At 35.9% G+C, this 22,193-nt stretch overlaps 4 protein-coding genes, 2 long non-coding RNA genes and 1 pseudogene across 7 annotated transcripts; 3 read left to right on the forward strand and 4 right to left on the reverse strand.

Annotated features, from left to right (window-relative positions):
* Positions 1-582: 582 nt before the first annotated feature.
* LOC106312535 (GATA transcription factor 9) lies at positions 583-2,526 on the reverse strand. Its single transcript, XM_013750100.1, has 2 exons — positions 1,939-2,526; positions 583-1,749 (listed from the first exon to the last, which is right to left on the reverse strand). The coding sequence occupies exons 1-2, from the start codon at positions 2,170-2,172 to the stop codon at positions 1,033-1,035; spliced, it is 951 nt and encodes a 316-aa protein (XP_013605554.1). The 5' UTR covers positions 2,173-2,526; the 3' UTR covers positions 583-1,032.
* A 1,093-nt stretch (positions 2,527-3,619) lies between these two features.
* On the forward strand, positions 3,620-4,522 carry LOC106312556 (the record flags this gene model as incomplete). The annotated part of the gene is given in 5 exon segments (XR_001264178.1): positions 3,620-3,810; positions 3,902-3,962; positions 4,037-4,099; positions 4,174-4,223; positions 4,317-4,522. It is a non-coding gene; the product is annotated as an uncharacterized LOC106312556 (long non-coding RNA).
* Positions 4,403-6,584, reverse strand: LOC106329093 (annotated as a pseudogene).
* A 1,275-nt stretch (positions 6,585-7,859) lies between these two features.
* Positions 7,860-8,717, forward strand: LOC106294668. Of its 2 annotated transcripts, none has more exons than XM_013730285.1 (2): positions 7,860-7,958; positions 8,043-8,717. In XM_013730285.1, exons 1-2 carry the CDS (start codon positions 7,926-7,928, stop codon positions 8,610-8,612), a joined length of 603 nt encoding a protein of 200 aa, XP_013585739.1. In that variant the 5' UTR covers positions 7,860-7,925; the 3' UTR covers positions 8,613-8,717. The 2 variants fall into 2 exon arrangements, with proteins under 2 accessions (XP_013585739.1, XP_013585747.1); XM_013730293.1 differs by having other exon boundaries at positions 8,046-8,717.
* A 564-nt stretch (positions 8,718-9,281) lies between these two features.
* LOC106293189 lies at positions 9,282-10,130 on the forward strand. Its single transcript, XR_001260400.1, has 4 exons — positions 9,282-9,375; positions 9,460-9,592; positions 9,690-9,784; positions 9,858-10,130. It is a non-coding gene; the product is annotated as an uncharacterized LOC106293189 (long non-coding RNA).
* Positions 10,131-13,994: 3,864 nt separating this feature from the next.
* Positions 13,995-15,465, reverse strand: LOC106293611 (GATA transcription factor 9-like). Its single transcript, XM_013729289.1, has 2 exons — positions 15,029-15,465; positions 13,995-14,837 (listed from the first exon to the last, which is right to left on the reverse strand). Exons 1-2 carry the CDS (start codon positions 15,263-15,265, stop codon positions 14,121-14,123), a joined length of 954 nt encoding a protein of 317 aa, XP_013584743.1. The 5' UTR covers positions 15,266-15,465; the 3' UTR covers positions 13,995-14,120.
* A 1,143-nt stretch (positions 15,466-16,608) lies between these two features.
* Positions 16,609-17,530, reverse strand: LOC106342784. Its single transcript, XM_013781821.1, has 2 exons — positions 17,436-17,530; positions 16,609-17,298 (listed from the first exon to the last, which is right to left on the reverse strand). Exons 1-2 carry the CDS (start codon positions 17,454-17,456, stop codon positions 16,735-16,737), a joined length of 585 nt encoding a protein of 194 aa, XP_013637275.1. The 5' UTR covers positions 17,457-17,530; the 3' UTR covers positions 16,609-16,734.
* Between the last annotated feature and the right edge of the window lie 4,663 nt (positions 17,531-22,193).

Raw genomic sequence — 22,193 nt, forward strand, 5'->3', positions numbered from 1 at the left:
CTTTCCGAACAACACTCATTACCCAACCTATTTATACCAAAATCTTCATGAACCATCTCAACCATCTCATCAAACTGCAATCCTTCTTTGATGGTAAATAATTTACCTCATGCTCTTGTATTCACCTTGAATCTCCATGATTCTTTATTCATCTTCCAGTCTCCTAAAACTCCAGACAAATGCAACATGATTTTCCTAAAAGAAAAATAAAACAGATTTATTGTGACAATAAAAATAGAATCAGAATTAGAAACTGAAATACGATTCATGAATCTACAAACCTCTAAGAGGAAGAATCTGTGAAACTAAGAGAAAAATGAGAAAAGTTTCAGAAATGGCGAGGAGAAGAAGACGAGAAGACGATACGCGTCTTGATTTCTTTTTTTTCAAAATAATAAAAAATAGATACTATGTTGATATATTAAAAAGATATTAGATAGATTATGTATGATTTTTTTAAACAAATTTTAAACAATATATTAGAAATTACGATTTAAAAAAAAAAAATTTAAGCAATATATTAGAAATATTAAGAATGGGGAATTAGGTAAATTTATATATATAAGTGTATTTTTCCAAAAATTTAAATAAGGGTGTAGTTTTCAAATTATAATCTTATTTGAGTGCATTTCTCCAAATTTTCCCTATTTATTATGGCTAAACAAAAGTTAGAGCTTAAATATGCCGAAATTAGAGAGTTAGGGATTTAATAAGTCAAAAACCCGTTTAACTTGAAAATAATTGAAACAATTTTGTATCCTTATTGTTTCAATTATTTTCAGGTTAAGCAGAAACTAATCTGCTTACATTATAGTTAAGATGATTACTAACTCGTTCTACCCAGTCTAGAATTATTTTCTAAGTTTTTATTTCCACTTATAAATTTTTACATTTTGAGTAAAAAAGGAAATTATTAAATACCATTAGTAGTCTACAAACGTAAACAAAATAAGACGCTAAAAAACGTAAAAAAATAAACTATTAAGAAACTTATTCTTCTGAATTAAATCCACGTGGAAATAAGAAGGAAGGTTAGATTAAGCGCCTAAAATCAGAAGCCACGTGGCTATTATAATTACTATCACCGATCAAGAAATCGTCGCCGTTGGATCTGATATCCATCACGAGATTCTCACACCGAAGCTGACTCATCAAATGCTCGTCTCTCATCTCCTTCTGTCGCCGCAGCTCCATCACTTTCCGGTGAGAGTTCGAGTGCCTCGTCATCACGAACGTCGGACTCGAAGCCGGTCTGTACTCCGGCACGAGCCTCCCCGATTTGTACCGCACTCCGCACGCGTTGCACAGCGTCTTGGGACCCATCGGCCCCGTCCGCCACTGCGGCGTCTTATCCGTCGCGCAGTGGAGACACCGTCTCTCTCCTCCGGCTTCGCCTTCGAGTTCTCCGGCGCTGCCTTCGTGTTCTTTAGCTCTGAGCTGTTTCTTCTTCGGACCGGACTCGTCGGAGCCGGCGATTGCAAGAAGACGGGAAGCCCACGTGGAGGCTGCAGAGCGTGGTCTTTTGCTTCTCGCTTTGGCGGGAACGGAGACATTGGAGTCGTCAGTGTCGGTGGGGATGAAGATTTGATCCAACTCAGGTTCGGGTTCCGGTTCTGGTTTGGTTTGGGTTAACCCGGTGGTTTGAGGTTTTTGTAAGCCGGACAGTAACTGAAGCTTGTCTTGGTCTTCTTTTGAGAATGATTCTTCCACCAAGTTCGATAACCATTCAAGTTCAGCTAAATCCTCACTCTGATAAGTGGAAGTGATAATCAAAGAAAAAAAAAACATTATTTCAAATATATAATATATTGCCTAATTAAGAAAGTATAATCATGAAAAAATCATATTTATAAATTATAATTTTTTTTCTTTTTCAAGAATCAATGAATCAACGTGGTAAAGGTTAATTAGCCTTCTTGGAATGTAATGGAAACTTACCGGAACACAAAGGTCGTCGGAGAACACGCTGCCGTCGGTGTAAAGCGACGAGGAGGAGTTGGAGCTATCGGCAAGAGTACCGGTGGAAACGGTGGAAGAGTCAGGAAAGGGTTCAAGTCCGTCGTCAGGTTGGCCGTTGTCGTTAGAAAAGTCAAGAAGGTCGTCGACGACGAAAGAGTCAGAGTTACCGGCGACGAGGAAGAGCTCCGGGGTAAGTTGTTGTTGTTGTTCCATTGGTGCAAGAAAATAGAAGGTTATTAGTGTAAATAAATGAAAGAGAAAGTAAAGGGGAGAGAGCCTTTTTTGGGAGGATGTGAGCGAAGAATGTAACGGAGAGAAAGAGAAGGAGAGAGGTCTATTTTTGGGGGAGGGGGGAGTGATGTGAGAGAAAGGTATGGTTCATGTGACATGAGAGCGAGACCGAAGACAGCTAAAACAGAGGAACTTTGACTATTGAGTTATACTCTTCCTTTCTCTTTTGTATTATTAAAGGGGTTTGCCGGCGTGTAGTTTTGCTAATATCGATATAGTTTAGCTATGGTTTATAAGCTAGAACATTTTTCAACAGTGTTTTAGAAAACAAAATATGCATCGATCATATGGAGATATATTATTTTGATTGTAGTCTCTGCTTAGTTATCTATCTATCTTCTATCTTCTATAATAATAAAAGAGACTTTTCTCCTTTCTTAGAAAGCCACCTCAGCAAGAGTGCATAGGGCAATTTGTGATACCTGTCACCTCTATATCACATTTTGTCTACGGTTTAATCTACCAAATAAATGATCTGGACCCCTGATATTGTATTGGGCTTAAGAAAAATTTGTTATCATTTTTGCTTGGACTGAACAGTGGTACATTATCAAACCACCATCCTCTGACCTAGGGCTCTTCGTCGGAGCTGCTTCTTTGTTGTCCTACCCCTTTCTCTTCACCATCTTCGACACAACGTAACGGTCCGTATTAATTTCAATCAACAAGGAATCCCACTACTTCCTCCTCAATGTATCTTAAATTACTGGTTTTGCAACCTCATTCCATGTATATATAGAGACCTTCTGAGAGGTTGATGCAAATCTTTTACTTCGCTTACGTTATTTCTCTAACAAACTGTCTGATCATGTCTCTTCCACATTTTTTTTCCAGAGTTGAGGCTGTTGTAGAGAGATTGATTGTCTTGAAAACAATGCTGTCTCTGGGAGGCCAATAATGTTAAGAAAGCCGGTGAGCTGATAGACGTTGATATGGTGCTCATCGATTGGGATGTACGTTGGTTTATTAATTTATCAACCTTTTCAATTCATCGTTATCTTATTTCACTTCCCTTCATCAATCAATGTTCACCGGCCTTTATGAACTAAATGTGTTTGGTATACAAGAAGCAACCCAAATTTTTTTATTTGGTGACGCCCCTGTTGCTATTAGGTTCACGGATCAAACAGTGTTTGTTGACTTAGCCGAATCTATCCACCGCATCTCGAGGGAGAGCTTTCGGTTTCGCAATTAAGACCAACTCATGCTCTTGGCTACCACGATCACAGTTTCGCAATTTAAATTTTTATTTATTTATTTATAAATAAGTTAATTTTAAAACTTTTATTTCTGTGCTAGATGAACAAGGAGGATTGGAAGATAATATTCTAAAATGTGCATTAAATTGGCGTGGAAAATGAGGATGTGGTGGATTCAAAAAGAACGAGTGGCGATAAGCCCATCATTATAAATAGGCCCAAATATGGTCCAGCAACTCAATAGTAATAAACTGCATAAAATAACAAATTAATATTAATTTTGGAACCAAGATCCCCAAATCTCGAAAACCCTAGAGTCTCCAATTCGACGAGGACGATGTTGCGTTTGTTGTTGGCTAAGGTAATCGAGAGAGAGATCCTTGTCTCTGGTGTGTTTATTTTGATATTGCGTTTGTTTCAGATCACTTATTTTTGAATGAATAACTATGCAGCAGTCTTGTCGTATCAAGGGGAGGTTGCAGTATCGTGAATTTTCATCCGTGAGTGAGAAAGGTATCTCATTAGTTATTGGCATATCGAAATCTATTCTTGAGTCTAATTTTTTTTTTTTTTTTTTTATTTGTTAGCTGTGTCGAAATTTTTTGGATACTGCGTTGTAGCGGCCTTTGGTGGTGGTGGATTCGTGCTCGGTAAGCTTTTTTAATTATTTATTTTAGTGAAACCGTCTTCTTCATGAAACCTGTTTGTTTGGTTTCTTCTCCAGGTGGTGTGACAACAAGCCCCGTCTCAAAGGGGCTTCGGGAAAATGAAGAGGTAAATAACCTCGAGGGATTGGGATAAAGTCTTTTTTCTTCTTCTTCTTTCTTTCTTTTCCTATATAATTCTTCTTTTCGTTTTTTTTTTCAGCTTTTCATTAAAGATCTCCAAAGTCTGGAAAAAATGGAGGCCAGTATGGGCAAGTGGACAGAGGAAATGAAGTGATGGTAATTGGTTGTGTCCAATTATTGTAATAACTACTTTGTGTCTTTAAATCTTTTTAATGTTTTGTTATATGTGGGCTTAGACTGTGGTTGTGTCTCTAAATCTTTGTTCATTTCTGCGTACATGTCTTCTATCATCGGCTTCCATAGCCTTACCCGCGCTTTTATAAACCAGTTTGATACCTTTCATCACACACAACAAACAAGCCACACTTATAACACTTGCTATTTGGGTTTGAGTAACAAAACGTATGTGCGTCTAAAGTCAAAACATACCTGACTTCTTGTTAATCCACTTCGTATAGCAAGAAGATGTTTCTCTGAATCGTTTGGGTAACTATACTCAAAAGAGAATACAACGATATCATTTGCTTAGCTAACAAATTGTCATCAAAAAGTATATAAGACTAAATAAAGAGTTAATTCTTGCGGGTGCAGAAAGTTTTGGAACATCCATGTACGTAGAACCGAGACTGATTTCTCCGGCAAGCCTCCAAATCTGATGGTTCTTACGTTTTAGCTGCTGAGGAAGGCAATTCTGTTGGAAGATCGAGTCTTCTTGAGACTTCTCTTTGCCTCTCTCAAACTGATCCCATCATAAGTATCTTCTTGCTGATCCTCTCTCTTAGGTTCTTGTATAAGAAGGAAATGGTTTGGAGTGCAAACCCCGGGTGTGTAGCTGAGGATCTAACTCCGTTGCTGCATGGAACGCTGATACAACCGTATGTATCTCGTCAACACAATGACTATATCGATCATCCACCTGAAGAAAAAGATCAACTTAAAACACTTTCTTAGCTTATGTAAATATGTATATGAATGTATATACCCATTTGAAGAAGATCCAGGAGATGGGTTTTCTTTGCTTCTAATGCTTGTCTTTGTGAACCGCCACCAAGAAACTCGTTTAGATTCTCATAACATGAAGTAAAGTCCGAGTTTGTACCCTCTGACTCGGTTCCTCGAGATGAAAAGTAGCATTGAGGATTAGTCTCTAAGCCGTTGAGGGAGTATGTGGCAAAATGAGATAGTATTTCTTGAACAGAGTGAAGGTACTTTGAGCCAAATATGACTTGAGAGACGTTATTAGAAACGTCTTTGCTGCTAGAAGAAGCATGCTCTGAGGTTATTCTAGTAGATTTAGCAGCAGCACAAAGACTTATCTCCGAGCCAGGGTCGGGCCTGAAAAATATTGGCCCACAAGCAAAAAATTATTTTTGGCCCTTTGATTTCATAAAAACAGTGAAAATATTGAAAAAACGGTTTGGAGATTTGATCCCAGGTCCATTTCCCTACTTAGAGTAAAGTTACCAGTAGAGCTACATGATCTCTTTGTTTATTATTGGCCCTTAAAAGATATATGTTTTTTTCGGGCCCCAAGCACATGCTTGATGGGCTTATATTCAGGCCCGGCCCTGCTCCGAGCACTCATCAGAAACATCTGCGGCGAGACTTAACGAGGGCTCGTTTCTTGGGAAATTTTCTTCATCGAATGTAGAGAGTATTGGTATGCTCGGACCAACAACACCTTCTACGCATGGATATGCATGAAAATCACTATTATCTCCAAGACTCCACTTGTTGTTTGAGGGAACATCATATGGTCTTAGATGATCCATAGGCTGAAGTGGAGGAGGAGGAGGAGCCATGGCCTCAAAGCTGGTTTCTTGAACATTGATAGATCTTGAAGTAGATGATAAGTACTTGTTAGCAGGGTCAGCCCTGAAAGTTTGGAGGCCTAAAACCATTTAGTAAAGACTTCAAAAATTTGGGAGTCTAAAATTTTTTTTTTTACAAATTGGAGGCCTATTTACGTATAAAGATTTTCAAAAATTTTGGGGGTTCAAGGCGAATGTTTCATTGGGCTTGGCCCTGCTTGTTAGTGAGGAAAGAGTTGAAGATTTCAAATCCACCCATTTGTAGAGGATCTTGTCTGATGGAATTCCATGGAAGCATTGTTGAAAATGAAGTGGAATCTTCTCTCGAAGGTATCATATCCATGAGAAGGTGGTTTTGATTAGTCATAACATTGTCCAGAGAACTAAAAGTGTTGTTGTTGACTTGTTGTCCATTGGGTCTAAAGCCTAATATTAATGGTAAGCTTGGAGAAGAAAGCTTAACAAGAAGTCGTACTTAAAGCACCATGAAAATGAAAAATGTACATGGTTACGGAGCTAATTGACTTCAGTGCCATTGCTTAAACTCATTTTTTAACTCGGGAATCATAATGTCTTTTTAGTAAGAGTCAATCGGTTGAAAACCCTAAACAAATGAAAATACCTATGATTTGACTCATTTGTCTCTATGGAAAAAGGTATAACATTGTGGGATTTAGGGTGCGGGAGCTTTCAGCGACTCAAAATTACACATTAAGGTGGATGAATTCTTGCTTTCACAATTAAATAATGAATCTTTTTTTATCTGTTTTTTTTTTTGTCGACCAATCAAACTAAATAATATATACATCTATTGATCGGAGAACAAATACGTCTATGCTTATATGTATAAGCATGCAAACGAAAAAATTATTTAATTAGCTTCTACAATATGTAAATTTTGCATATTTAGACACATTTTGAAAACATTCTTCGCACGGTGACATTTTTAACTTTAATATTGATTTTGCAAAAAAATATCTATTTATGCTACAACTTATCATGATCAGCCCGTTTTCAAATTTTATTTGATTTTTGTTGTATATATTCAAGTTGTTGGGGTTTGCTTTCTTTAGCCTTTAGGTTAACAACGATGATTTCGTCTCAAAGAAGCCTAAATTGATATCAACTCTTTCTTGGTGAAGAGATGTTGATACATGTGTTTTCTTGGTCAGTCTTTTGAAGCTAATGTGATTTTAGTATCATTTATTTTGTTGGGTTTGGTGTTTTCTTTTATTGGCTATGTTGATGGAGGGTTCATTTGAAATTGATTGTATCAGGAGAAACATTAACGTTCTCCAGTATGGCTATGAACTCTTCGAGAGTTGTTGTATTTTTTTTTTTCATAAGAGATACATCTTCTGTGTAGGATTTCTAATCTCATCCTTTTTTAAGATTTTTTTAAAATGATTCCGTATTGGTTTTGTTTTCTTTTATGGTTCTTGGTACATCTTATCTATTGTTTTTTATTGGCATCTTGTTTATGTATTTCGTGACCATGTATCTATCAAGATTTCTTTTAATAATATTTAAGATGACAGGAGATGGAATTGAAATTACAGACAGTATGTTTAATATTCTTTTAGTTATAAATGTGGTTTTGTTTTTTTTAAAAAAAAAAAAAAAAATCTCTCCCGTTAGTTTAGATTCTTAGATACTAAAAAAACTCGGAAAATACAAAGTTATAACGTACGTATAAGAAACAACAGGAAATTATAACGGACCCATCATTTTACATAGGCCCGACGGTCCAACAACTTAATGTAGATAAATAGCCCTTTCGCTCAAAAAGACGTAAATAACCTTACCTCTCACTCTCCAATTGGTAATAAATTCGGATCCCTAAAAATTCTGGAAACTACGATTCTCCGATTCCGAAGATGATGCGTCTCCGGGTTGCTGCCGCTGCTAAGGTACTCTGTTAGATTATATTTAGCTCTGGGTTTCTTATAATTGTCTCTGTCTGATATTGAGAGAAAAAATAAAAAAAAATGCAGCAGAGTCGGCGAGTGTTTTCTCCCCGTGCTTCTGAGTCTGCTTCATCTCCGGAACCTTCTCCCGTCCAGTGGTTTAAGTCCATCAAGGCTGCTGCTTCCCACTGCATCCTTCAAGGTCTCGTGAAGAGTTGCAACGCTAGCCCTTTGTGCGCCAAGAGCATCTGCTGCTTCGCGACCAGATCCGAGAAGTGGAAGAGGCGCGTCAACCTATTGCACTATACCGGAACCCCGTTGACCTCCAAAGTGTTCGTGTGGAATAACAAGGCTTCTTTGATCCGAGCTTGTGAGAATGTAAGTCAAACGTACACGGGTACTTTGATTACGGCTGTTGTTGGGCTCTCGGGATTTGCTATCACCCACTGGGTACGTCACTACGACCTGAAAGGTGCAGACAAGAGGTTCGCTGCTATCGAGCGTCGCCAACGTGCTCTTAAGGCTTATCAGGCATACATGGTTACTCGGTTTAATAGGGAGTTAAACATTGTGAATCAGCAGATGGGGAAGATTCAGTATGAGTTCTGCGAGATGGAGAAGATTCTTCAACAACTCGAGAAGAATAACAAGAAGTAGGAATCTTGACCATCCTCTGACTTTTGTTTGTGTAATAATGATTTGACATGTGTTGTTTATGCTTACTATGAGATCTACTACTCGAGGAAGGTCGTTTTTAAGTGATATTTTTGGCAAAAATGATTATAATAACCCATTCCATTACATAAAATATATAAATAACACACATCAATCATGGTTTTTGTTTACATCACAAAACTAGAAGAACTAGGTGTTTAAATTTTTTATAACTATTTACTAATAGGCCATCAATCATTCATTACTAGTTAAAAGTAGCTTGTTTTGAAAAAAAACTCCCAGAGAAGTATTTTATGCTTTGTGTATTATAATACTTTGATTTGGGCCATTTGTGTATAATGAATCGGGTTTGGATTTAGAATCTTAGTTGGACACAATCAGATTTAAAGGTGAAATTAGCAACAAGACATAAAAAAAATCATTTAGACATTAGGTAATGATTTCATTAACAAATTTAAAAAAATAAAAAAAATTAACGTAAATTAACATGATCACTTCGTAATCGTGGGAGGGTTTAAAATACATAGAAGATACAGTATGATCTATCACAAAAAAATGGGCCACATTTGTCCAATGGGCCGGATTTGGACTGAAAATACGGCCCAGGGTAAAAATAAATAATTCTAACCAAGGAAAGCCGAAGCCCTAATCTTACGACACCCGAAGCAAAGGAAGGAAGGATTCAGCGGAACAAAAGAAGATGATGATGATGATGAAGCAGCAGGCGCAGACGATTTTGGCCAAGGTTAAGCTAAGAATCATTATTTTATTCCGGATCCTCCCTCTCGATTTGTCAATTGGTGATCGTAGTATTGTCTGTGTTCTGCAGTATGGTCGGAGAGGGATTTCATCCGTCGCCGCTTCCCCCATGTCCTCGAGGGTCAAGCATGTTTGGGAGAATCAGAACAAATTAGTTCTTGGTTTAGCGTTCTTTGGTGGATGGTTCGCCAAAGCCTCCATAAGTATGGTTCTTTGAATTCATGTTATAGATGTTTCCAACATTAATTCTCTAGAATGTAACTATTTCTCGTTCCTGTTTCCAATGAATGGATGTTTCAGATGTTTTCAAGAGAAGAGAGGATTGGTACAGAGTACACAGATTTTTTGATGAGGAGGAGAAGCGTCTTGAAGAGAAATGTGCCCGTTTTCAAAAGGTAAGTCAAGTTTGATACCTTTTATTAAATAAATCACATGTTCAAACCATTTGTTTTATTTCATGAATGGCAGGAACTGGATGATGATGTCTAGGCTACAATTGATTGTTTTTTTTGTTGTGTTGTTTGGTGTTTTATCCGCACTCTCGTACTAATTTAGTGGTGGCTTGCTTCTTGTCTTGTGTTCGTTTGGTGTTTTGAAACTGTTTTTTCTCTTCTTCATCTCCTATAATATGTTTCCACTTGCAAACCTACTCTACGTTGTATCTATGGAAGAAGTATGTGTTTCCTTGTTATCAATCTTGCGGTTTTTTTTCCTACAACAATGGTATAAAATTTACGCTTACATACATTACGTTTACCCATGTACAAGTACAACCATAATCAATATTACGTTTTCTCTGGCTTATTAATATAAATCTAGCTATCAAATATTTTATTCAATTCATAGAAACATATAAATTATATGTTATTTGGAAGATGTCCAAATTTAGCCTATATATTTTCAATCAAATCATTTTTTAGTTGCTGATGGGCTTGTCTGTTCCGAACTTTTGTTCGACGATCAATTGTATCCCCGAGATTTGTAGCCATATTGACGGAATATGTAAGATCCACATCTTCTCCTTGTTGAAATTCGAAAACATCATGCTGAGTGAATGAATCTCGTTGATTAAAGAATTAAAGAGTTAAAGAGTTAAACTACAAGAGACGAAATATGTGAGACGGCAATCATAACATCAGCGAATCTAACAAACTACAAGTTACCATGCTATCTAACAATAACAACTACTCGACCTCAATTTGATTTACTCAAACACAAACCATACAATCAGAAACAACGTTCATATCATCACAACAAATAAGAGAGAAAAAAAAATCAGAAACGACATTCATATCATTCATACAATCAGAAACGACATTCATATCATCACAACAAATAAGAGAGAAAAAAAAATCAGAAACGACATTCATATCATTCATACAATCAGAAACGACATTCATATCATCACAACAAATAAGAGAGAAAAAAAAATCAGAAACGACATTCATATCATTCATACAATCAGAAACGACATTCATATCATCACAACAAATAAGAGAGAAAAAAAAAATCAGAAACGACATTCATATCATCGACAATAACAAGGACATCCTCTATAACTCATAACGGAAAAAAAAAGCCACTAGCCTCAGAACAAACGAACTACAACAGACGCCAATCATATCATCAGCGAATCAAACAAACATCAAGTTAACATGCAATCTGACAATAACAACTACTTGACCTCAAGTTAACATGCAATCTATGCGGAGTTCGTAGATCGACAATAACAAGGACATCCTTTATATCTCATAACGGAAAAAAATAATAATTAAACTCATAACAGAGGAGGAACACATACCGTTTAGATTGGAAACGACAGAGAAGCTTGGTTGAGAGAATAGATCGGTTTCGAGTGAGCGAACGGAGAGGTTTCGCTGTCGAGAGAGAAATCACCGGACAAGCTGTCGAGAAGTTTCGTCGTCGCCGTCGCCGTCGAGACAGAATCAGATGAAGGAGAAAACTGATTTGGAGACCGCTACGCGACTTTGCCCTACACGACTTCCGCACCCAATCGCATGTTGCCAGGTGAAAGTAAGGACCATGTCAAAAACACCTTAATTAAGGTTCGTGTTGCTCTAATTTCCGTCTTTTTGATTTAAATTTCGGCCCAATTTACTTAAGGACTCAGTTAAGGCCCGGCGATAATGTTGCTCTAAACTTTTTATATTATTGTTATTGTAATACTCTATATAATAATAAAATTTTGAACTAAAGTTTTGTATAGCACAGAGGACAAGTTTCCATTTGCTTTCTATTCATTGCAATCTTGTTGATAACTATGTCACATGGGAGTTCTGGTGAGCTATGTTCGTTGACAGGATTGTGAGTAATTGTTGGGTCTCAACTCGCAAATAAATATCAATGATCAGACTGTCCTTCAAGAACATCTATCTACAAAAAAGAATTATACGCCTACCTAAACATCCAAAAGATGAATTTTTATTAGAAGCTACATGACGTACGAGACTAAACATCGATGGCGTTAACAAGGAGTGTATGGGAAACATGGCAACAGCCACTTAAACTTGCATGGCAATTGGTAACTGGTAACCGTGTTGCTCGCCTTAGTTGTAAGTTGTAACAACTGATAGATCAATACACTCTAATACATAATTTACCATTGTTATTTTCTTAAATTACATTTTTTATTAATAACGTCTTGATTTCATACTGACATGAGACGGCATAATAACTATTGGGTGTGTGTTGAGGAATTGAGTTCCGTCAATTCCGCCACGGATCGATACCGACGGAATCAAGAACACACACAATTGACCCGGTTGACGTGTTATCGAACCGCTACATCCGGTTAGGACCTTTCGGTCCCAACTTACATAAGATACAAAAATTGATTCAAATCATTTAAGAGAAACGCGAGTAGTGCTTTGATTATATTCAAAAAAAAATAAAGAGTAGTGATTTGATTTGGGTCACATGTGTTAAATGAGCCAGATTTGAACTGAAAATACGGTCGAGGGGTTCTGTAAAAGTAAATATATTTAACAACGGAAAACAGAAGCCCTATAATTTTACACCCACGTATTCTGTAGAACAAAGATGGTGATGAAGTTTTCGCAAGGGATTTTCGCACAAAGGACTTTCGCCAAATAAGCAAGATTTAATCTTTTGTTCCGGATCCTCCCTCCAATTTCTCTATTCGTTATTTTAGTATATTGTATGTGTCGTCCAGATTTGGGGATTTCATCCATTGCCTCTCTCCGTCCATATTCTCGAGGGTAAAGCATGCTTTAGCTGTCTCAAAAATTTATGGATACTGCTTTACAGCGGTCTTTGGTGGTGCTGGATTCCTTCTCGGTATGTGGTTTGTAAAGTTTTCTTATTATTTATTTTGGTTTCAGTAGAAACCTCTTATGAAACCTGTTTGCTTGGTTTCTTCTTCAGGTGGTGTGACGACAAGCCCTGTCTCAAAAGGGGATTCGGGAAAATGAAGTGGTAAGGGATTGGGTTAAAGTCTTTTTTTCTTCTTCTTTCTTGCCTATATAATTCTTCTTCTCATTCTTTTTTTGATTGTGTCTAAGCTAAGGACTGTTCTTATACATGATTCGCTAGCTTAGCTTACATAAGATTTAAATGTTAATCTTTTTAAGTAATCTCCGACCAAAACATGACTCAGTGTCTTATTCTGTTTTAGGTTTTGACTTTTTTTTTTGTATTATCAACACTACTTGAAAAATAATATTAATAAGAAAACATAGATTGTTTCTTCTTTTTTTTTAAAAAAAAGAAGAAATTATAAAAAAAATATAAAAGTACAAACATGATCAATTTGTAGACTTAAATACAAAAATCGAGTCAAATCATTTAAAAAAACGCGAGCAGTGCTTTGATTTGGGTCACATGTGTTAAATTGGCCTGATTTTAAATGAAAATACCGTCGAGGAGTTGTCGGTAAAAGTAAATAAATTTAACAGAGGAAAGCAGAAACCCTATAACTTTACACTCACGCTATTCCGCAGATCAAAGATGGTGATGAAGTTTTCGCAAGGGATTTTTGCGTAAAGGATTTTCGCCAAGGTAACCAAGATTTAATCTTTTATTCCGGATCATCCCTTCGATTTTTCTATTAGTTATTTTAGTATATTGTCAGTGTCGTCCAGGTTTGGAGATTTCTCCATTGCCTCTCCCTCCAATGTTCTCAAGAGTCAAGCATGTTTTAGCTGTCTCGAGAATTTATGGATACTGCTTTACAACGGCCTTTGGTGGTGAGGTGTTTAGCTACACCGAGACCTACCTTTTGTATTCAAATTCATGAGCTTTCTTAACATAAACTGTGCATAGGCAGTTTATATTGTTCACTTTTGGATTTGGATACACAGGGAAAAAGGTTGGTAGGAGTATTGAAGCTAGAACAACTTAATGCTAGATCTGTAGCCGCTTCACCATTCTCCTATGATGTTAAAAGGGAAGACGTTGAAGATTTGAAGCATTCTTCAGTCAGCAAATTTGGAGAAAGAAGTAGTAGCTAGATGAAGTGGGTTATACACGCGTGTGAGGCTGACTCGTCATGTGGCGGAAACGAGAGTGTTTCCTAAATTATTATTTTCACTTATAAATTTTTATTTTCACTTATAAAGTTTTCTATTTTGAGTAAAAAAGGAATTAATTAAATACCATTAGTAATCTGCAAATGTAAACAAAACAAGACGCTAAAACGTTAAAATAACCATTAAGGAATCTTCTGAATTAATCCACGTGGAAATAAGAAGGTTAGATTAAGCGCCTAATAAAATCAGAAGCCACGTGGTTACTATTATTATCACCGATCGAGAAATCGTCGCCGTTGGATCTGATATCCATCACGAGATTCTCACACCGAAGCTGACTCATCAAATGCTCGTCTCTCATCTCCTTCTGTCGCCGCAGCTCCATCACTTTCCGGTGAGAGTTCGAGTGCCTCGTCATCACGAACGTCGGACTCGAAGCCGGTCTGTACTCCGGCACGAGCCTCCCCGATTTGTACCGCACTCCGCACGCGTTGCACAGCGTCTTGGGACCCATCGGCCCCGTCCGCCACTGCGGCGTCTTATCCGTCGCGCAGTGGAGACACCGTCTCTCTCCTCCGGCTTCGCCTTCGAGTTCTCCGGCGCTGCCTTCGTGTTCTTTAGCTCTGAGCTGTTTCTTCTTCGGACCGGACTCGTCGGAGCCGGCGATTGCAAGAAGACGGGAAGCCCACGTGGAGGCTGCAGAGCGTGGTCTTTTGCTTCTCGCTTTGGCGGGAACGGAGACATTGGAGTCGTCAGTGTCGGTGGGGATGAAGATTTGATCCAACTCAGGTTCGGGTTCCGGTTCTTGTTTGGTTTGGGTTAACCGGGTGGTTTGAGGTTTTTGTAAGCCGGACAGTAACTGAAGCTTGTCTTGGTCTTCTTTTGAGAATGATTCTTCCACCAAGTTCGATAACCATTCAAGTTCAGCTAAATCCTCACTCTGATAAGTGAAGTGATAATCAAAGGAAAAAAAAAACATTATTTCAAATATATAAATATATTGCCTAATTAAGAAAGTATAATCATGAAAAAATCATATTTATAAATTATGATTTTTTTTTTCCTTTTCAAGAATTAATAAATCAACATGGTAGAGGTTAGAGCCCTTCTTGAAATGGAATAGAAACTTACCGGAACACAAAGGTCGTCGGAGAACACGCTGCCGTCGGTGTAAAACGACGAGGAGGAGTTTGAGCTATCGGCAAGAGTACCCGTGGAGACGGTGGAAGAGTCAGGAAAGGGTTCAAGTCCGTCGTCAGGTTGGCCGTTCTCGTTAGAAAAGTCAAGAAGGTCGTCGACGACGAAAGAGTCAGCGTTACCGGCGACGGGGAAGAGCTCCGGGGTAAGTTGTTGTTGTTGTTGTTCCATTGGTGCAAAACAGAGAAGGTTATTAGTGTAAATAAATGAAAGAGAAAGTAAAGGTGAGAGAGCCTTTTTTGGGAGGATGTGAGCGAAGAATGTAACGGAGAGAAAGAGAAGGAGAGAGGTCTATCTTTGGGGAGGGGGGAGTGATGTTAGAGAAAGGTATGGTTCATGTGACATGAGAACGAGACAGGAGACAGCTAAATCAGAGGAGCTTTGACTATTGAGTTATACTCTTCCTTTCTCTTTATTTTCTTCTTTGGTATTATTAAAACCAACTAAATATCTATAGGGACATTTGCTTAAACACAAGGGAAGGTGAATCCCAAAAAAAAATACATTAACCATTTTCACAGAGTACACAAACCAACAAAGATGTCGACCACCGTTGGTTGATTCAATTCATTGGAAGTTTTCGTATAAATATAATTTTTTTGTGTTGTCACTCATATCCCTTTGCAGCCTTTTAAGCTATATAAATTTTCTAACTGTGTCGAGAATGACAATATACTATGCTTTAGCAATGGAGGAAGCAACCACATGAAACAAATTTCACTTCCTACTTTTACAGTTTTATTACCCCGTTGTAAAAACGAAACATAAGTTGTATATTTTTTTTGTCCAAATGATATGCATAGTAGCTAATGATGGTTCTTAAGTGTTAACCAGTCACATGAAGATGTAAAACATCAGCATATATCCGAGTTGAGATATTACTATTCTCTGCGTTTTAATGGCTAACTGTTTACGGAAATTAAAGGCCGACTAATACAGAGTTCACAATTATCAAAAAAATTAAATGTAAGGATAGTTTTAAAAGCCTCAAATCATAGTAGCGTTGAAGGCTTGAAACAACTATATTATTTTGATCATTGATTCCTTGCGTTGGACCAAAATGTAACGAACATTTTTAGAAACAACATTTCATTCAACACATGTATTTTTTCTGCTTCGTCTAGAAACAAAAGTTTTTTTAAAAGGAAACTATTGTCTCTACCTGGTCCAACTGCAAGAACCGTTCTTGATCCAGCTGCGAGCTGTGAAAGCAAGAGTTTTAGTTTATCCTCACGTTTGGATGAGTAGGAACGCTATTTTTGTTTCTGTCTGCTTGATTAGTAGAAGCACGTCAAAATGTATTTTGCCTAGGAGCTACGGTTGGACCGAATTTTCAAGATGTAATCAAACAAGTATAAAAAAATTAAGAATAACATCACTCTATTTATATTGATTTTCTAGGTTAAAATAAAAAATCTCTAGCTAGCATGGATGTTTTTTTGGTAAATATTTTTGATTGATCTAACAGATATAAGAGTATTGGGAGAGGTGGATCGTTATCTAAGAGCCCCAGATAAAAGAGAAACATGCAAGATCTAAAAGTCACAACCACGAAGTAGTAATTATTACAGGTTCATCAACCGAAACATATAGAAACTAAAGACACGACATCAACTGTAAAAAGTCTCTGCCTTTCATAATCATTTGGACAAAGCCGCAAGCTTTTGCTCCAAATTCTCGATCCGGAGGTTCATCTCGACCATCTGGTTGTCAAGCTCCCCAGTCTGCTGTTTGTAGATGTTGAACTCCGTAGTTATGCCTGACTGGAGGGAAACCATAAGCGCTTGAGCAGCCTCGAGATCAGAGAATCGTAGCTCAGTTCCCTTGAGGTCGTAGTCACGAAGCCCAAACGTGAATGAAAGGCCAGCGACACCGATCACAACAGTGAACAAGGTTGTGGTGTAGGTTTCCGAAATGTTGACACACGCTTGCATCAAAGAAGCGCTGTCGTTCCAGACAAAAGTCTTGAGAGGCAACGGGGCTGCAGTGTAGTGCACCAGATTGATCTTCCTCTTCAGCTGTTCAGATCTTCTGGCGAAGCAACAAACAACCCTCGCGCAGCAAGGAGACGCTCCGCAACCACTCACGAGACCACGCAAAATTAGATGCTCAGTTGCAGCTTTAAAAGCTTTAAGCCACTGAACCGGAGGAGGAACCGGAGGAGGAACCGGAGACGCAATGGAAGCAAAACCTCTCCTCCCATGCTGCATTTTCGTTCATTCTCAAAATATCAGACAAGAGACAACAATAGAAAGAATCTAACATAAATCCAGAGCAAAATCTAAACAATCAAACACAGAGACACCCAGAGCAAGATACAATCAAATGTACACTCGATTACCTTCGCTAAAGCACGCAACATCTTCGCCGCTTCTTTTTCGTCCCTTCTTCCTCGTCACTCGGAATCGAAGAGAGAATCTCAGGGTTTTTCCAGATATGTTTTGGGGGATTCCGTCCTAATATATTACTATACTGGACTGGGCCGGGCCTACCTAATCCATTTAGTATAAAGTTCATATCAATTACATTTCAAATTTTACTTCCATTTATTTTTTTTCCAGGGAAAAAATATGACTCATCCTAATAAGATACAATATTTTTTTTTTCAAAACATACTATAAATCAGTTATTAATCTCTTCGCATCCCTATTTTCATATATCGTTTTCTCTGTCAAATAGATAATTCACCTTCTCTAAAACCAAAAAGAAAAATTGGTCTTATATCAATCATACTTTTTACACAATGCTGAAATTTTCATATACCATTTTCTCCATTAAATAGATAATTCCCCTTCTCTAAAACTCAAACTTCAAACCTCAAATTATAAAAACATTAACCCTTAGCCAAATTACTTAACCAATGAGGCTCCCACTAAAAATTAGTTATTTTTATAAACATGATTGTTTTTACAATTCTCTTTTGATTAGGAATTTTTAAAAAAAGAAAAAAAATATTTACTTATTTTTTAATTCATTTTATTTAAGATTTTTACTAAACAATTTCTTGTATATTTTGTATTATATCATTGTTTTTAGATATTTTTGTAAACTGCTGTTTTTCTTTTACAATCCTCTTTGTTCATGATTTGAAAAGGGGGAAATGGGAATAGGATTTATTAAAAAGGAAAATTACTTTCATATAGCTTTTACAAAAACATTTAGGAAATTTTAAAAAGGAAAATTACTATCAAATGTGTGTTAATGAATTATCACATACGTATGAAATTTTTAACATATGTTTGCTCCATTGTTTAGCAGGAAAGAAGAATGAGACCAGCATTGAGATGAGTTGAGTTGCATTTTCGAACTCGTTGTTTTAAGCGTCGTGGTGCATGAGATGAGTGGCATTTTAGAACTCGTTGTTTTATAAGCAACGCTCTTTTTTTTTTTATTGCGTAATGTTCCTTCATGCCCCAATTGATTCCTACAATGAAATTAACCAAGTGAACGAAATAATGTTATTTAATTGATTTTGGTCAGTTGTGTGGCGGACAAAATCAGGGCGGACAAAATCAGGTTTCCCCACAAGCAAAGCTCCATTTTTATTGTTTAATGCATACTTATTGCCTTCGTTATCAAGTTATTCTACTAGTGATGAATGTTGTTGGGGTCAACGGATGCTTATTTAATAGTACTATTTATTTTACAGATTTATACAGTTAACAAACGAACAAAAAGGAAAGTATCTGCCATTAAGTGCATAGTATTTTTGGTCAGTGTGAAATTAACAATTAAACATAAATATTGGTTTTCTATCCTCTGGTCGAAAGAAAATAATAACCCATCGTTGAAAACTAAACAGTGTATTTGACCAAAAAAGTCTAGTAATGTTTATTTTATTCTTGATTACCACTGATTAATACTATAAATTCATAGAATAATATCATGAATTCATGCTATGGAAAGGTGGAGGACTAAAATCCGTTCAAATAATCCCCTATATATTAAAAGAGAAACATTACAACATATTTTTGTAGCCACATGTCATCACCACAATCATTCTTAAAATCTTTAGAAAAATATGTTTGTACATATTAATATATAATAAGTTTTTTAATAAACTAGCCATAAATTAATCATAAATGTTCTTCATTGTTTCCTTAAATAAAAATCACAGAATTACCTAATGTGACTAAAGTATACTATATAACAATTAATGATTTTGAATAATAAAGATTTGATAAAAATCAGTCTATTTTCTATTATTTTTAATTCATTTTAAAATAAATTAAACAACCACATAAACTATATGATAAAATTTTAGATTTTTTCGTATATGTTATATTTTGAATTTTAAAAAACGAATATAGATGACTAAAGTTGTTAAAAATCTCACACTGAAATTTTTGTGATCCATGGTTTAAAATTTATGTTATAACAAGATACAAATGATTACGAAATTACATAAGTAGGAAGAATATTATATATATGCATATTAATATTTTTTTAAAATAAATTATATACCATATAAAATACATAAGTATTTTAATTTCAAATTTGATTTGAAAATTTTTGATAAACATTTTGAACAATTATTGACAACTTAATATTTAGATTTTAAACTTTGCATTCAATGTTTTTAAAATTATAAATTACTAAAACTATTAAACATCCCATAAATTTTTTATTGTTATCATTGATTTAAAATTTTTGTTATAAAAAAATACAAACGATCAAAAATAATATGAGTATAAAATATTTTTTAGCAGATGTCAATATTAAAAATGGACTATATATCTATGTTAATATCATTGAAACTTAATTTTTTTAACATATAAAATAGAAAAAAGTGTTTGTTTGGATAAATAAAATTTATTGTACCAACTTAATTATATACGTAATAGTTACTAAATTTTTAATTATTCAATACATATTTATTATTTCACAATATGTAAAAAAATATATAATATTTAAAAATAGTTTATATATAATATCTTGCGCGGATCTTGTACATACAGTATTTGGTGTTTATATTAAAATATTGACATACCAAATAGGTTTGTTGTACACAGTTAACAAACGCATGTACACATAACGTTACTATTGTTTTACACATAATGAAGATGCGCCTTTATTAGTCGGTATGTGAAGTTAAAACAGTAAAAAGTAAAAAACACAGCACAAAAAGTAATCGTATTTATGGCTTTATGACAATTTTGAAGTGTGAAACAACGAGTAAGAAGAGGTTCAGATGCTGTAGTTGCGTGCTACAGATAAAGCTAATGTAGTAATTGCTCCTTGGAGATTTGCAGTTGTTTCTTTTTACATTGTTTAAATCATTGAAACTTGATGACGATGTTTAAGTATTGGTTGTTTATAGACTCTAAATGAGCAGAGAGAATCACATTGGATGCATGACATAAACTCTAAATTGAACCCTGAATAATGTCTTTTAAGTCTTAGTGGATTGGAGGAGTGATAAACAAACTTATTGACTCGAAGCTAAACAAATTCCATACAAGATTTAAAGACAAAATCACTTGGTTTTCTCTTTAGGAGAGAAAGTCCTCCACTTGACCATCGTGGCCTCGATCTTTTCCAGACTTTGGAGACCTTTAACGAAGCGCTGAAAACAAAAACAAAAAAAAAATGAGAATGAAGAATTATATAGGAAACAAAGAATGAAAGAAAATTAAGACTTTAACCCAATCCTTTTGAAGGTTATTTACCTCTTCATATTCCTGAAGCCCTTTAGAGACGGGGCTTGTTGTCACACCACCTGAAGAAGAAACCGTAACCGAAACCGAAACCAAAACCAAGCAAACAGGTTTCAATTTCACGAAGAAAGAAAAATATATAATAATGATAATAAAAAAGCTTACAAACCACATACCGATCAGGAATCCAGCACCACCAAAGGCCGCTATAAAGCAGTATCTATAAATTTTCGAGACAGCTAACAAACAAAAAGTTGATTCCAACGAGAATTAGAAACAACAAAAATTGACTAAGGAGAGATTTTGATATGCCGATAAATGAGATACCTTTCTGATCACTCACGGATGAAAAATCACGATACTGCAACCTCCCCTTGATACGACAAGACTGCTGCATAGTTATTCATTCAAAATAAGTGATCTGAGACCAACGCAATATCAAATCAAACACACCAGAGACGAGACCTCTCTCGATTACCTTAGAGAAGAAACGCATCATCTTTCCTCGTGTCGAATTGAAGAGTCTAGGGTTTTCGAGATTGGGGATCTTGCTTCCAAAACTAATTTGCTATTTATGCAGTATATTGAGTTGTTTTGGGCCTATTTTTAATGATGGGCTTATCGCCCCCTCATTCTTTCTGAATCCGCCACTTCCTCATTTTGCACGTAATTAAATGCACATTTTAGATTTATTTTGAACTGTTTGCGTTCATTAATTATTAGATAAAATTTATGATAACACAAATAATCTGTATTGTATCTTTAGTATATAAAGCTTACTTCTTTACTAGTTGCTCCAGCTATCTCTATATTAGCTTCATCAAGTACAACAAAAGTTGGAAAATCATTTACACCAGCTACTATTACTTCTATTTTTGAAACTGAGAAATGATTTTGTTTTATACATCAACATTAATATAATTCAATATATATATATATATATATATGTAAATGTTCTCTTATTCTCGTTGTTGATAGTTAAGCTCTCTGAAACAACATCATACAGAGTCCCAGAAGCTCCAGCATTTTCTTGACAACCAAAACTACTACCTCCTACAAAAATAAAATTACTTATTAAACAATGAGGGGATCATCAAGATGAGTTGTCAAGACAATTCCCAAGCAGAATATATCATCATCATAATATCAATTTAAGGAATGTAGACCCAAACTGAAGCCAAACCATGATTAAAGATTTTCGGGTCAGAGTGGCGGCTGTATATATGGACAGATACCCTTCCACCACCTCCACCAGCATAACCATCACCTCCAGACGCACTTATACGGCCATTTCCTTCCCTGTGGCATTAACCAAAAAAGTTATATTCAGAGATCAAATCTAGAACCAAAGGAGCTATTACAAATTCTATCAACCCATAAAATAGGGATAGCACAATACAATACATGGAGTGGTTTCTAACTATAAATGTAACTAAAACTCT

Source organism: Brassica oleracea, chromosome C1 (assembly GCF_000695525.1).
Source record: "Brassica oleracea var. oleracea cultivar TO1000 chromosome C1, BOL, whole genome shotgun sequence".
Taxonomy (NCBI): domain Eukaryota; kingdom Viridiplantae; phylum Streptophyta; class Magnoliopsida; order Brassicales; family Brassicaceae; genus Brassica; species Brassica oleracea.